The sequence below is a fragment of the Helianthus annuus genome, chromosome 11 (assembly GCF_002127325.2).
Source record: "Helianthus annuus cultivar XRQ/B chromosome 11, HanXRQr2.0-SUNRISE, whole genome shotgun sequence".
Taxonomy (NCBI): domain Eukaryota; kingdom Viridiplantae; phylum Streptophyta; class Magnoliopsida; order Asterales; family Asteraceae; genus Helianthus; species Helianthus annuus.
Genome location: NC_035443.2, coordinates 188,906,704 through 188,923,898, shown reverse-complemented (window position 1 = coordinate 188,923,898; position 17,195 = coordinate 188,906,704). Strand labels below are relative to the sequence as shown.

The following is a 17,195-nucleotide window of genomic DNA, read 5'->3' as shown; positions in this document are numbered from 1 at the left end:
ATTATCAACGTATATAGGAGTAGTTAGGAATTCAAAACCGTAGTCCCGCAATTGTTGTTGGATCCAAAGAACTTGTGAACAACAACTTGAGGCAGCAATGTATTCAGCTTCGCATGTTGATGTAGCTACACACGTCTGCTTCTTGCACTGCCATGTGACTAGGCGATTTCCTAAAAACTGACATCCAGCCGTTGTGGATTTGCCGTCGATTTTACATCCGCCAAAATCAGAATCACTGAATGCGACCAAGTCAAAGTTATTATCCCTAGGATACCACAGACCGGTGTCTGGATAAGCCTTCAAATAACGAAAAATCCTTTTGACAGCTGCAAGATGTGAGGCCTTCGGGTTAACTTGATATCTGGCAAGCAGGCACGTTGGGTACATTATATCTGGCCTTGATGCTGTGAGGTACATAAGGGATCCGATCATCGCGCGATAGTATGAAGGGCTAACAGGTTCACCCTTCAAGTCAGGAGTTATTCCATGATTAGTTGGCAATGGGGTACCAATGGGCGTTGCATCGGACATCTGGAACCGGCTCAAGATGTCACCAACATATTTAGTCTGATGAATGAATATCCCAGACTCCGTTTGTTGCACTTGTAGGCCCAAAAAGAAATTCATTTCCCCCATAGCACTCATCTCGAACTTATCCTGCATGATGCGCTCGAAATTCCTACACAAAACATCATTAGTAGAACCAAAAATAATATCATCAACATATACCTGTACCAGAAGAAGATCTCCATCTTGTTCTTTGATGAAGAGAGTACAATCGATAAGACCTCTTCGAAAACCGTTCTCCAACAGATATGTAGATAGGGTTGCATACCAAGCTCGTGGCGCTTGATGAAGACCATATAGAGCTTTGTTGAGCAACCAAACCCGATCGGGATGAACAGGATCTTCAAAACCTGGAGGCTGTTCGACATATACCTCTTCTTCAACCACACCATGTAAAAATGCACTTTTGACGTCCATCTGGTAAACTTTGAATCCTTTGAATGATGCATAAGCCAGAAAGATCCGAATAGCTTCCAGACGTGCAACTGGTGCATAGACTTCGTTGTAGTCGATCCCCTCTATCTGACGAAAACCTTGAACGACTAAACGAGCTTTGTTTCGAATAACCACTCCACGGTCGTCTTTCTTGCATTTGAAGACCCATCGAGTGCCAATCTTCTTATAATTCTCAGGCTTTTCAACAAGCTTCCAAACACCCAGCTTGTGAAATTGCTGTAATTCTTCCTGCATGGCCTCAACCCAAGCACTGTCTTTCAATGCTTCTTTCCACGACTTTGGTTCTTCTTGTGACACATAACACGCGAAGGACCAGTCATTTTGTTGACCAGATTCTCTTATAGCTGAATACAAACCAGCATTCCGGTTGTTTCTCAGCTGATTACGCGTCTGCACCCCGCGATGGACATCTCCTATGATATTCTGCTGGGGATGGGTATCGTGAATCCGCATTTCAGGATTATCTGGCACACGTGCATTGATACCCAAATTGTTCAGATTAAGATCAACAACCAACTCCACACCAGGAATGTGGTTAGAAGTGGATGCATTCCCTTCAGCAGTATCTATATTCTGCGTATGAGGTGTATCCCCAGAGGCACCTTGAACAGGAGCAGCTGGAGCTGAAGATCCTTCGGCTGCATCATGATATTCATCATCTTCAGAAGAGTCATTATAATCAGCAGCATCTTCATAAACCTCATTTTGAACCATATTGTTGACTGACGTAGAAGCTTGAGGGTCAACAACAATAGGTCTAACCAATGGCGAGACAGCAGCGTTGTCACTTTCCAACAACATTCGAGCCGCTGCTGATTCTTCGTCAAAGGTTGGCAGATTGAAGGAGTCAAAAAGCCCATCATAATCGAACATCCACGGATCACCCGGAGCCCTAACAGGACTCGTGTACCTTTGAACCCTAACTTCACTCCATAGCTCAATCTTTTTGGTAGCTAGATTCCAAACACGAAAATTCGGAGTTGCATATCCAAGGAAGAAACCCTCGATAGCTCGTGCACCAAACTTTCCATCCGGTTCAATCATAGTACAAGGAGCACCAAACGGTTCAAGGTAAGAAAGATCCGGTTTCCTTCTCTGAAGGAGTTCGAAGCAAGTCTTGCCATGTCTCTTAACTGTAAGAACTCTGTTCAACGTGTAGCAAGCAGCCGATACAGCCTCTCCCCAGAATTGAATAGGGAGTTCCGACTCTACTAACATTGTTCTTGCAGTTTCAATAATAGTTCGATTCTTCCTCTCAGCGACACCATTTTGTTGTGGAGTATAACGAGAACTGTACTCATGAAGAATGCCTTTAGAAGTACAAAACTCATCCATAACTTGATTCTTGAATTCAGTTCCATTGTCGCTTCGGATCCTTTTCACTTTCAACGTATAGAGATTCTCCAACATTGTAAGAAGATCCTTGAGGATGCCAGGAGTTTCACTCTTGTGTGCCATAAAAGATACCCAAGAAAATCTAGAGTAGTCATCAGTAACTACTAAACAATAAGCATCACCAAACGTTGTCTTGTGCTTCATAGGTCCAAAAAGGTCCATATGAAGACGTTCGAGAGGCATGCTGACAGTGTTGATTTTCTTCAAAGGGTGAGACTTCTTCGTTTGCTTCCCCTTTTGGCAAGAGACACAGATATCTTGTAGATGAAAACTTCTAACAGGCACACCATTCACAAGATTATTTTTCACCAAATGGTTCATCTTTCTCAAGTGAATGTGCCCCATTCTTCTGTGCCAAGATATAGACTCCTTTTCTGTGGCTTTTGAGACAAAACAAGTAACTTGTGCAGATGTAGTAATCGCTTGGCTCATATCGAGAATATAAAGATCATTAACTCTCGGAGCCGATAAGAGAACCCATTCTTGTGGAATTTTGAATCCAGGCTTCAGCACATAACAGCCAGCATCATCAAAAATCACTGAGAACTTTTTATCGCAGATTTGCGACACACTGAGAAGATTGTGATCAATTTGCTTCACATAATTGATCTTATCAAAGCACACGATGCCATTTGAGATACTTCCTTCTCCAGTGATGTACCCTCCTTTATCACCCGCAAAGGCAACATACCCTCCTCTGATATTTCTCACGTCATACAGGAGCCGTAAGTCGCCAGTCATGTGCCTGGATGCTCCACTATCAACAATCCAATGACTATTAATAGTTCCTCCTAGAACATCCTGCACATGTCAAATAAACACATCAGTTGAGAATGGGGACCCAAGCCTTAGTGGTCTTGGGTCGTCCCTTGGCATCACGATACGTAAGCTCTATCTCTTGATGGTTTTCAAGAACAACCGCTCCCCCTGAATTGTCACCCGACTTAGGTAACCAAGTTTGTCTTTGCCTACCAGTTTTTGAAGATTCTGGTTTTACAGGTTGTGACACTCTTGGTTCCTTTTGAACTGTTTTAACTTCAGATTTTAAAGCTTTTTCAACAGTTTTTATGTTCTTACGTCGTTGTTTAGTTTCTTGTTCTTTTACAGTTCGTTTATCTTGTTTAGGTGAAACTGACCGACGTTGAGGGTGAACTGCTTCAGGTGGAGCCTTTTCAACCAACTTCTTCTTTGGAGCATTTGGGCAATTTCTGATAATGTGCCCAATTTTTCCACATTTGAAACAAGTTCTCCTTTCAACAGACTTAGGAGAACTTGATCGACTACCAGATGTCGATCTTGTAGAACCTGAGGTACTTGCTTTTTCATCACACCCGTTTGTGTGTTGGGTGTAATTGTTATCACTGTTTCGTTTCAAAATTTTGACTTGTTGTACAAAATCAGTATTTGATTTGTTTTCAAAAGTCTCAATTTTATCTGTACCTCTTGATGCTACAAACTTAACATCTTTTCCTTTCTTCATGTCACGAGCTCCTTTTGATTCAACTTTACCCTTTGGCTTTGGAGCTCGTTGTGGTTGTTTACCCTTAGAAGCAGTAGGTTGTCGAGTGGTTGGAGATTTTTGATTGCCAAATTGTTTCCTAATCTCAGCCTTAGGAATTGGATCACATTGTGTTACCACAATTCCTGGAAGTGTTTTTCCCAAAAATTTATTTGTATTGTCTTCAAAGACTTTGTCAATCAAAGATTTATTTACATTTTTAATTGGAAAAACATGATCTGAGTAGATTTTATTATCTCCGACCAAAGTGTACAACACATTACTGCTTTTAACAGTAGACACACCTGTTTTATCAACTTTGACAGGATCAATCACTTGCTCCTTAACAGATGGAACATCAGGAGTATCAGGATCACAAAGGATGTGATTCTCTGGTGGAATGACTACTCCTTTCATCTTGCTAAGTGATTTATCCTGATCACCTACATCCAATTCCGATTCATCATCCGATGACTCGCAGTCCTCGATGATTGGAGGACTTTGTTTCACGGATGTTGAAGCTTCCTGTTGCTTTGTGGATGTATTCTCAGAATTCTCCGGTTTGAACCCTAGGCCAGTAGAAAATTCCTCAAAATTCAAAGGCACACTGGGTTCATACCGAGGCAATTCCTCTTCATCAGGCATCTTGGTATAGTTGTCCATCAAAGGGGGTGGACATGCCTTATACCCTACACCTTTCACGTTACCCTTCAGTTGTTGAACGTCTATGATGTGATCAAGCACAAATCGGGAGTTAGAATAACTATCCAATTTCTGTTTGATCGCATCATGCTTGCATTGGGCAATGGCTAATTGCTTCTTAGTTTCTTCCACAAGGTTAATGTATTCGTTTATGCTTACTTGTTTGTGGTAAACTACTTTGTTAACCTCGGACACATTTTTCTTTAATGTTTCTATTACAGATTTAAATTCTTTTTCATTCCGGGTTAAAGCCATGTTTGCCTCTTGGCATTTCGACAGTTCAATAACCAAATTCTGATTATGACTATGAAGCTTTTCTGATTCAAGCTTCATCTCTGCACATGAGTTACAAATACTAGGGACAGGAGGTTCAGAAGTTACCTGACTAGTAGAGGCTGAGCCGTTTGCCATAAAGGCAGATTGAAAAGAAAAAGCTCCATCTTCAGAAAATAGCTTTTCCATTTCCGTTGATGTAGCAGCAGCCTTCCTAATCAGAATTGATTTCTGACATTTAAGCTCATCAGCTTCATTCAGAAGATCCTGAATGTCTTCACTTTCTTCCTCCTCATCAGGCTCTGAGTGATTATCCCCAGAAACAGAGCCTTCTTCATCCGAACTGCCCGAATAACCAGAACTGTCATCGCTCCCAGAAGATTCTTCTTTATGAACCTGCTCGATGACTTTAGCATACAATGCAGTTCCACTTCCTTGATCACCTTCACCAAACTGCACTGACCAGTCACATCCTTCATCAGCTTGAACAGCCAAAGCCCGATTGTGATTGGTAGCTCCAGGCTGTCCCTGATTGTTATTCACTGCCACCATCCTCCGTTCACGGTTTTCTTGTTGGGCATTCGCATTAGTCTGGTTTCTGAACGGGTTGTGATTGCCGTGTTTTGTTGGTCGAGTGCACTCACGTTTAAAGTGCCCTTTCTCGCCACAATTAAAGCACGTGACGGCATTAATATCAAACCCATACTTCGTGTTTTTCTTTCCTTCCAACGAAGTTCTTCCAGTTCTCGCCATGAAATCTTTTGCCCTTCTAACCGCACTAGCAAAAGCCCATTTAATATCCATCAACTCCATTTCTTCCTTGTCGATCTGATCATAATCTTCATTGGTCATGTTGATGTTTCCAAGCTGACCAGCTACCAAACCACAGTAAGCACTGACCATGGTGTTGATAATTTCCATATGTTCCTTAGCAACTTCAATGCTAAGGTGTGAAAGATTTGAGTTGTCGACTCGGATTGTGTGATGACTTTGAGGTTGAGGTTGAGGATTGCTTGTATAGTGAGCTTGCTGTTGTTGTTGTTGAGGTTGTGGTTGTGGCTGTGTTGGAACAGGAATATAGGACCTCGGATCGAATTGAGGTTGTGGTGGAGCAGCTGTTGATTGAGAAAATGGAAAGGAACTCGTATTGGACACAAAAGCAGTTTGAAGCTTCGGTTGCTGAACAGAACTAGCTGAAGGACCAAAACCAGGCAAATACATTTCTGTATTCTGAGGGGCTGGAGCACGCCTTGCTTTCCTAATTTCTTCATCATTTTTATGTTCCAGCTTCTGAATGAACTCATAGATGTTAATCTCATCTAGAGCTTTAGTATGCTTCAACAACTCAATAAACGAACTCCATTTTGGGGGTAGGGCGTCAGCAAACCTATTCACCATGTCTTGTTGAGTAGCTGCCACCCCATAAGCACACATTTCACTGATCAAATGATAGAAACGTGTGGTCATATCATTCAGAGTCTCGTTTTCCAAGAACTGAAAGGATTCAAATTCTTTCTTCAACAAATCATGCCTAGATTTTCGAGCAGCTGCATTGCCTTCTCCTCTAGCAACTAAGGCATCCCACAATGCTTTCGTGGTCTTGCAATATGAAAACTGATGGTAGATGTCTTTGTTGAGTGCTTGAGTAAGTATGGCATAGGCCTTTTTCTCCAATTCATAAGCCTTCTTGTCATTTTCAAGCATGTTGGCGTAACCTTCTGAAGTGGATGCTCTACTTTCAAGACTTTCGTTGAATGCATTGACAAAACACATCCAAAGATCGGTGCTTTGTCCTTGAACATATGTGTGAAAGCGGCCTTTCCATGACGGAAAATCGTTCATGTGGTTCAGCTTTGGTGGACGATTGTTACTGCCCGTTTCACTTTCACTAATCAGAAGATTCTGAAGACTTTGACTTTGATTGGAAACCAAAGCCCATTGACGTGAACTTATTGATTGTTGTTGTTTTGGAATGGCACTCGTCATATATTCAGCCATCGACATCTGTTTCAGATCTGGTTGTGGATCCGTACTCCAATCCCAAGGACTTGTGCAACTCATTGTGATCGAAAATTAATAAATAACCTACACACCACAAACTGTTAACAGCAAACAGACAACAATGAAGGATACAATCTGATCGAAAGATCAAGACTTGTTCGAAGGATCAACAGTGATCGAAAGATTACTGTTGAGTTTCGAGCAAAGCCTTCGAAAGATTCTCAATGAAAGATCCTTATCTTTCGACTGATTATCACGAAAGATTCACAGTTCGAAAGATCTATATCTTTCGAATACTGATCTCGAAAGATTCACAATGAAAGATCCTTATCTTTCGAGATGAATCCTTATCTTTCGGACAACCAACTTTCGAAAAGATTCCAACTACGAAGGATAACCCTTAGACTTCGAAAGACTACTCGAAGGATGCTTATCTTTCGAGCTGCCTTTGATCGAAAGATGTCGAAGGATATCTTTCGATGTCGAAGGATATCTTTCGACAGCTCTGACACACTGACACAAAGTACGACAGGTTGGTGAAAAGTTGATGTGGTTGGTGAGCCAACTTTCGGCAGAAAGGATGGTTCTGTCAACAACTTTTTCACCAACTTTTGACTTTCAAAAATTTTTGCCAAAATAAGCAACCTTATCTTCAAGATCTGGTCACCGGAAACAAATCGGAATATGGCCGGAAAAATCAAAGTTTTACAAACACGATTTTTATGTTACCCAAACCGACCCCGAACACTCCCGATAGGTTTAGAACACGTTTTTCAGTTTCAAAACGCAAGGAAATCTCCAAAAACGGGTGCTAAACCAAGTGTTCAAACACACCAAGAACTCGAACAACCCGGTTTTAAACAAGGTAAAGAGCGAGGCTCTGATACCACTTGTAGGTCCCTTTTCTCGGAGGATCGAGAACAAACCTAAACCTTGTTATACTAACCCACTAGCGAGTGCGGAATCCAAGCTAGCGGGCAAACCGGGATGATGCAAGAACAAACACAAGAACACACAAAGTTCACCGATTAACACCACTGTATTAATACGTATGAAGGTTTACGGTTACAAGCACAATGTTTACAATCTTGTTTGCAAACTCTCTAAAGTGTGTGTGTGTGTGTGTTTTCCAGCAGAGTTTCTCTAACTCTCCAAATGTGCATCTCTAACACTAACACACTGCATGGGTATTTATACCCATACATAACAGGTCTTGGTCGAAGGATCGATAGATGGTCCGAAGGATCATCTGTCGATGACAATGTGTCCGAAAGATCAGCATGGACATCGAAGGATCATCCTTCGATGCCTAATGGTCGAACCATGGTCGAACCATATCTTTCGAGCACCTCGAAGGATTAGCAGTATCCTTCGAGGCTATCCTTCGATCCAGACAACATCATGTTGTCCAAGTCAAACTAGGAGGATAGTTGACTTGGTCAACTTACAGACTGATTTAGGACATCGTTTACATACAGACCGAATACAGACAAAGTACAGACACAAGTGCACCAACAAATTTGAGCAAAACATGCTGTTTCATCAGGAGCATCACCACCCAACTGGATTGACCAGTCACAACCTTCATCCACCTGAACTGCAAGTGCTCGGTTTGTTTGGTTATTTGCAGGCACCAATGAACGCTCAGTGTTTCTGTTCTGATTCTGCTGGTTGCCTCGGTTTCTGAAGGGATTTTGATTCCCGTGCTGTACTGGCTTTGTACATTCCCTTTTAAAATGGCCCCGTTCACCACAGTTGAAGCACTTAACAGCTTGCTTATCGAACCCATACTTGGTGTCTCGCTTGCTTTCCAAGCTGGTTCTGCCAGTACTTTCCATCCAATCCTTTGCTCTTCTCACAGCACTCGCAAAGGCCCACTTGATATCCATCAAGTCCATCTCTTCCTTATCAATCTGCCTGTAATCTTCTTGTGTCAGATTAATGTTTCCAATCTGACCTTCTATCAACCCACAGTACGCGCTCACTACAGTGTTAAGCAGCTCCATGTGTTCCTTAGCTACTTCTACACTGATTTTAGAGAAGCTTGACGTGTCGAGCTGTACTGTACTTGACTTTGATTGTTGACCTGCAGCAGATGATGTTCCTCCATAACACGCATATTGTGGTTGTTGAGCAGGAGGAGGAGGAGGTGGTTGTATTGGATTTCCATACAGATCTGTGGTTGGAGGCGGCTTTACAGGAACTTGCACTGGATTGCCATACATATCCGTGCTTGTGACAAATGCCGTTTGAAGTGGAGCATGTGAACCGGCTTTTGCAGATGAAGTAGTGGAAGTGCCATAATACATCTCTGGATTCTGTGGCACTGCAACTCTCTTTGCCTTCAACGTTTCTTCCTGATCCTTGTTCTCCAGAAGCTGCACGAAATCGTTGATATTTGTAGTTTTCAACGTTCCGTTGTACTTCAAGATTTCCAGGAAGTTATTCCATTGAGGAGGCAATGCATCGGCAAACTTCTTTACCACCTCTGTTGGAGTCGTTGTGACCTCAAAGTTGGTCAGCTCAGTAAGTAGGTGATAGAAACGGCTCGTCATATCTCCCAAGGACTCCTTATCCATACATGTGAAGCCATCGAATTCTTTCTTCAGTAGATCTCGTCGTAGTTGACGTGTGGCTTCATTACCTACTCCTCTTGTCTTCAATGCATCCCACAGCTTCTTCGTAGTCTTGAAACTGACGAACTGATGATAAATATCCTTGCTCAGTGCTTGAGTGAGAATAGCGTATGCTTTCTTTTCTAAGTCATACGTCTTCTTTTGATCATCAGGAAGATCGGCAAATGTAGCTGTCGAAGAAGCAGCAACCTCGATAGTTTGATCGAATTCCGTAGTGAACCGCAACCACAACTCTGTATTTTGACCAAGAATGTATGTATGGAAACGATCAACCCATCCCGGATATTCATTAAGATGCATCAACTTTGGAGGCCTGTTCAAACTTCCGGTTTCACTTTCGCTTAGAAGAAGACTTTGAATACTCGGAGTTTGATTTGAAACAAACGCCCATTGACCAGCTGGAGTGGCATTTGTTTGTGAGGATGTAGATACCGGAGATTCGGCCCATGATGGAGATTGACTGGTATTCATGTATTTTCCACTGTCTGGAGCCGGACTTCCCCACCAACTCGGATTCATGATATATAAGCAAAATAAATGCTAAGTAAGAATGATCCGAAAGATACACAGCCGAAGGATCCTGGTCGAAGGATCTAAAATCACAGAAACTTGTTAGCAACAAACTGACCACAATCGAAAGATATAACCTTGTTCGAAGGATCAACAGTACTCGAAAGATTACTGTTGACTCTCGAACAATGATCTCGAAAGACTCAAGAACACGAAAGATTCCCTTTTGAAAGATCCTTATCTTTCGTGTTAAACCCTTATCTTTCGAACAACAGATCTCGAAAGATTCACCAATACGAAGGATCCTAATCTTTCGGACACTAGTCTTTCGAAAAGATTCCTTTCTCGAAGGAGATAATTCAAACTTTGAAAGATGAATCGAAGGATAGTAATCTTTCGACCCTTTCTTGATCGAAATATGATCCTTCGAGACTTCTGACACAAACAAATCTGATGTGAAAGGTTGGTGAAAAGGTGACAGGTTGGTAGGTCAACTTTCGGCAAGATGGTATGTGCAGGCTGTCCTATCACCACCAACTTTGAAAGTTTGCCAAAAAAGTTTTCCAAAAATGACAACCTTATCTTCAACACCAGTCACCGGAATTTTGAACCGGAATATAGCCGGAAAATTCAAAATCACTTAAAACAATTTTTCAAGTTACCCAACCCCACTTTAAACACTCCCGGTTAGTTTAGACACGTTTTTACTCAAAGAAAGTGCAAGAAACTAAGTAAAAACAGGTGCAAAACCAAGTGTTTCAACACACCAAAACTTGTAAAAAAACCCGGTTTTAAACAAGGTTAAGAGCCTTAGCTCTGATACCACTTGTAGGTCCCTTTTCGCGGAGGATTACGAACCTAAACCTTGTTATACAAACCTACTAGCGAGTGCGGAATCCAAGCTAGCAAGCAAACCGAGTTAGTAGCAAGTAGAGAAACAAACACACAAGTTCACCGATTAACACAACTTGTATTAATGCAATGAGGGTTCGGTTACAAGCTCAATGTTTACAGAAATCTTCTATAAACTCTCTAAGTGTGTGTGTGTGAGTCCTGGACAGAATGCTCTCAAAGCTCTCTATCTCTCGAATGTGCAAATGGCAGAACTTCAGAACTCTCCCACACTCAACACATGCATGGGTATATATACCCAGCCCATGAAGTCTTGATCGAAGGATCTGATAGATGGTCCGAAGGATCATCTATCGATCATAGTTCACACGAAAGATCAGCATGGACCTCGAAGGATCATCCTTCGAGGTCTGATGGTCGAACCATGGTCGAACCATATCTTTCGATCACCTCGAAGGATCAGGTGTATCCTTCGAGGCTATCCTTCGATCAGAACATCTTTCAACTGTTGTCCAAGTCAAACCGGAGGATGGTTGACTTGGTCAACTTACAACACTTCAAAGGACATCGTACATACAGACCGAATACAGACAAAGTACAGACACAAATGCACCAACAGAAAGTGAAAGTTTTAACCCATCAATAAAAATAGTTTCCTTTTTTTTAATTCTTTGGATATTGAATACGGTTATGGTCACTAGTTATATATTTAATCTTCAAATTCAATAGTATCACGAATGTGACTATTTTGTTATTATAAAACTACTTTCGTGTAATTATTTGAACTATGATGTTGATTTAATGTCTTATGATTCACAGGAAAACCGCATACTAAGCCTGGAAATTTCCCTTAAAGACATTATGTTGGCCACAGAAAACTTCAGTGTAAATTGCTTTGGAAGTGGAAGATATTGGAAAGCATATGAAGGAAAACTACCAAATGCTAGTACTACTATCGTTGCAAAGCGGTGGGATAGCAAGTCTGATGATCAATTTGGGACAGAACTGGATATTCTATTCAAGCGTAAGCATAAGAACATCATTCGTCTTGTAGGCTACTGTAGCGAGAGGAATGAGAACATCATCGTTTACGAGCACATGTCTAAAGGAAGTCTTGATAAATATTTAAAAGACTCAAAACTTAAATGGATGAAAAGGCTCCAGATATGTATTGATGTCGCAAGTGCATTGGATTTTCTTCATGGAGAGAATGTAACACTGAAGAAGGTAGTACACAGGAACATCAAAAGCCACAGCATTTTACTAAATGATGATTGGGATGCGAAAATCTCTAATTTTGAGTTGTCCTCATTAGATTCATCACACCAGAATATAAAATATATCAACAAAGATGCTTATCTTGACCCGCAGTACAATCAAGGTTCCTTAACTGAAAAATCAGATATATATTCATTTGGTGTGATTTTATTTGAAATTTTGTGCGGAAGATTGACATGGGAAGAGGGGCATGAAGCTGGCCCTTTGGCTAAACACTACTATGAACAAGCAAAACTTGATGAAATGGTGTTTGCGGATATAAAGGAACAAATTGTGCCACAATCATTGACAACATTTGTGGACATTGCCTATGAATGCTTACATGAAGATGCTGATAAGCGACCGAAGGCAGGTGATGTGGTAATACAACTTAAAAAAGCGTTGGAAATTCAAGTAAGTTTTCATATTTGCCCAAACGTTGGCTTCCTTTTATTGCTATAACTAATAGTTGCATATTAAACAATTGATTTCCACAAAAATATATAAATTTAGGAGAGAATTTTTCTAAAATAATGAAAAGTGATAATGGAGAAAAATAACATTTTATTGTCATATGCTGTGCCAAAATGTCAAATAAATACTGAACTTATAAATATTTATTTATATAATTGATTAATTAATACACAGGAAGACTTTGAAATATGGGAGCCCAAACTACCTAGAGACTACAAAGAAATAATGGGATTGTCACAAATCCCTGAAATCTACCATACCAAACAGAAAAAGGATATCTACGAGAAGCTCTCTGGTGGAATTCTCCTTCCAAAGGAGAAAGTGGTAATTAGCTCATTACTTTATTTAATGTATTTTTGCTATTTAACTAAACATGTATACTGTTCAGGGAGTTAAGTCATTTCATTAATTTTTTTGTGATTAATTTCTTAATGAATATTCACTTACAAAGTATCCTCAAAGGGATAGTTCAAAAATCGTACAAGCCTTTTCACATAATTAACAGGGCTTATTTGATTTGATTTATTTTGTTTTGTGTATCAGTGGTTTATACTAAGCGATAGTGGAGAATCAAATAAAATGATTTCAGCAACAGCAGAGATGTTTACTTATAAAAACCATCAGCAATCACACAAGTTTAGATCTATTCACATATCAAGGTTCACCCACTCTCTCTGTCTGTCTCTCTCTCTTTGTATTTGCATGCCCGCACACATCATTTAAATTTTAATTTTTTCTGCAAAAACTATTTATATCGTCAACCAAAAAAGTTAACTGTAATCAATGTTGATTAGTTAATAGTTGCACACTAAGTTAACTATTTATATCGTCAACAAATAAGCCTTGGCTCTGATACCACTATATAAATCCTAGACCATGAATCTAACTCACAATCAAGAACAAGAACAATAATTGAACAGGAAGAACAAAGGGATTTACCCTAAATAAACTTTGTATTGATAATCAAGATACTGGACACTTTTACAAACTGAAATTCTAGACCTATTTACAATGGCGGAACTAGCCCAAAAGGTTAGGGGTATCCTAATTTTGTTTTTTTAGGATCAGGGGTATCCTTTATATAACCGAAACGAAATTGAGTGGTATTTTTACACTACGGAAATGAAGTTAAGGGGTATTTTTACACTACGTAGACGGGGTTGAGGGGTAGCCCGTGCTACCCCTACTAACTCTTTAAGTCCGCCCCTGGGTCACCCCTTGCTGCAGGAAAACGTGATAATCCAAAAACTGATTTTTTACGTTTTCACTTATTTATTTTTTTAAAAATATATATACTTGCCAAACACTCAAATAGTTGATTATCTGATTATTGTGATATCAAACAACATAATCAAATCCAAACACTATCTTTCTGCAGCACGTTTTGTTACAGCTAATTATCTGATTCTGATTATTCAAAACGCATAATCTATTTTCAAAACTCAACTCCAAACACCCTCTTAGTCGTGTCACAACACAAAGTTGATAACCTAGATATGAAGAGATGCGACGTTCGCTGACCAACACATCAATTCAGAAAAGGCGCCAAACATCAGAAGACACATGGATTGATTGAAGAGTCACAATGGTTCAGATGCAACTCTTCAGTATGTATAAATAGGCAGGGGCGGACTTAAAGAGTTAGTAGGGGTAGCACGGGCTACCCCTCAACCCCGTCTACGTAGTGTAAAAATACCCCTTAACTTCATTTCCGTAGTGTAAAAATACCACTCAATTTCGTTTCGGTTATATAAAGGATACCCCTGATCCTAAAAAAACAAAATTAGGATACCCCTAACCTTTTGGGCTAGTTCCGCCATTGGGGTGACCTACTTATGGATTATCACGTTTTGAACTCTACAAAACGTAAAAAATAACGTTTTATTAATTTTTTTTTACCAAACACTAAAATAGATTTTTTGCGATTTCAAAATACAATAATCAAATAATCAGGTTGAAAACGCAATCCCAAACACCCCCTAACCCTTATACAATGCCATATGTTCTAAATACATAATAATTATATTATACTATATACAAATTACACTTTTGACCCATATCTTTTCTTTCAAACTTGATTAACAAAACTTATATTGGATATTCAAATTTAAAGTGCAACATCAATGACAAACTAAACTTATATTTGGGTCGGGAAGATACAATGAATGCTATAGACTAATCGCCTATAACATGTACAGGTTTCAGAAAGTGGCAAAGATATTGGATATTTCAAATTTAAAGATCCAAGTTAGTGCAGACAACCGACTTTTATCTCCAGATGTCACATACGGGATTTATTTAGTCTTCAAGATTTCTGATCCAAGAATATTCTCACGTAACTGTATGTTCATGAACCTAAAGTACAAGAACGGGACTGAAACTTTACATTCATATTTTGCAACGTGGAGAGATAACGATTGGATGATGATTGAATTGCACCGTTTCTTGAATCACAAGGAAGATGTTTCTTTCACGTTTCTACTAGAGAGCTTTTCAAGATACTATTGCACAAGTGGTGCCATCTTTATTGAAGGCATTGAATTTCAAGCCATTAAAAATGCAAGTTTGAAATATACACCTTGGTTCTCATTCTAGATTATTATGTCTTAAATTTTATGTTGTAAGTTACTGTTTATAATCTAATCACTAATGTTATAATTTGTATACACAGATGGCACATGAAAATAACAAGAATCAAAAGAAAGTCCAGCAAGTTCACCAATCATACTCGGACTTGGAAAAACTACTAACTGTCAATGAAAAGGTTTTTTTTTTTTTTTTTTTAACTTCTTTCTCATTAATATATATTAGTGTTTGAAGAATCAAAATATTCCTTGTGATCTTGGTACTTAATTCTCTTCTTAATTTGACGAGCAGATGTATATAAGAGAATTGAATGGAAAGAAACATCTTATGCTTTCTGCAACGGAGGTCGTGTACAACTCTGAAAAATGGAATCCTTTTCGCTCTAAATCCTCAGCTGACTCGAGGTTGCATTTTGATTAAGTTTTAAAAATTAACTTGTAAAGTCCTTTAATACAATATCTACGTTGTATTCTTATGTTTCAAAAAGATGGTATTTTGTCTCTAAGAAGAATGTACCCAATATCATACATGCAGATTTCAAAATGTGACGGAGCTTCTACCTCAACAAGTATTTAGAATCAAGTACAAGATTGAAACTGAACTGTTGTCACCATTCACTGAATACACATGTTATCTTGTGTTCAAGGTTTCAAAAAAATGTCAAGGGCTGCATTGTCCAGTGAAAGTACGGAATCTACTCCACCGCAAAAATAAAGGAAACCAAATTATTTATTTTAGAACCCCATCCCATTTGAATCATCATGATGATTTTTGGGTTCCAGAGCAAAGAAAAGATGGGTGGATGGAGGTTATGATCTGGAAGTTCAACTCAAAGTACAATAATAATCTTGGAAAAGATGTTATTCCTATGAATTTGAAACTCGTAACTTATGAGGGAACCATGTCAGGGCTTATCATATGTGGCTTGGAGTTTCGACCAACGTAGAGGAATATGTTTGACAAATATTCGGTCGTGTTGGTGTTCTATTGGGTCCAGTGTTCAATGTTCATTTGTATCTCAAAAGCCAAAATTTAACCGACTCGACATTTGAATAATTGAAATTGAATCAATTGAAATTTAAAATTGTTGACCTGAGACTCAAGAACCAAATCCAATATAATGTTTTATGTACGTTTTTTATACATATTATCTAAGTAAAGAACGGGATATCTCCATGTACAGTGGCAGACCCAAAAATTATTTTCTGATGGTGCAAATGAGTGGTTTAACTAAATTTTCAAGAGGTGCGATAGGGATTTGGTCCTATAAAATACACATTTTTTTTTCAAAGGGTGCGCCCGCTGACCCAACTCTCTACTTAGGTCTGCCCCTATAGATAATGTTTTATATCTTTGTACAGTTAATATATTTGGAAGGGGTGATTTAACAAGTAAAAATTCTTTCGTCTAAGTCTTGTTTGTGTGTTCCTTTCATTTTTCTCATTTTGATCAATGAATAATGCTTTTAGTGTATGTTCCTTTCATTATGAACAATTATGAACAATGAATAACTAGTTGTATACCCGTCCGGAGGTGGGTGTTTTAACATCATAATGACATAAGTATTTTTTTTTCTATGCATTAAACACAAAAAAAAAACCTCTAAACTAATGTTATCTACATTACTCACAAACTCGATCCACATATTTGGCTATACACTGCTTGACCCATCCATCACCCATGTAACCACTTAGCCCATATACATGTTTAAATGTGAATTGAGATGAAATTGCCACTTCTAACGATTAAGAGGTGAAATGCATACGGAATCACTGCAGATTCAATAATGCCAGGATGCAGCTTTATATACATGTCTATTGGTCAGGTATTGTAAAGTTATATTTTGGTCGTGTATTGTAATGCTATAAAAAGAAAGCAATCAAGTAAAGCGAAAAAGAATAAAAAAAGTCAAGCGCAAAAGAATCAAAAAATTATGTATATGCATTGATATTTACCGATTTTCATAAATTTTAGCCATTGTTTAAATA

The 17,195-nt window shown here is 39.1% G+C and overlaps 1 protein-coding gene across 1 annotated transcript; it reads left to right on the top strand.

Annotated features, from left to right (window-relative positions):
* The first annotated feature begins 11,691 nt into the window (after positions 1-11,691).
* On the top strand, positions 11,692-16,153 carry LOC118484242 (probable receptor-like protein kinase At3g17420). The gene is made up of 5 exons (XM_035980244.1): positions 11,692-12,561; positions 12,796-12,945; positions 15,293-15,385; positions 15,499-15,557; positions 15,742-16,153. Exons 1-5 carry the CDS (start codon positions 11,692-11,694, stop codon positions 16,151-16,153), a joined length of 1,584 nt encoding a protein of 527 aa, XP_035836137.1.
* The last annotated feature ends 1,042 nt before the right edge of the window (positions 16,154-17,195 follow it).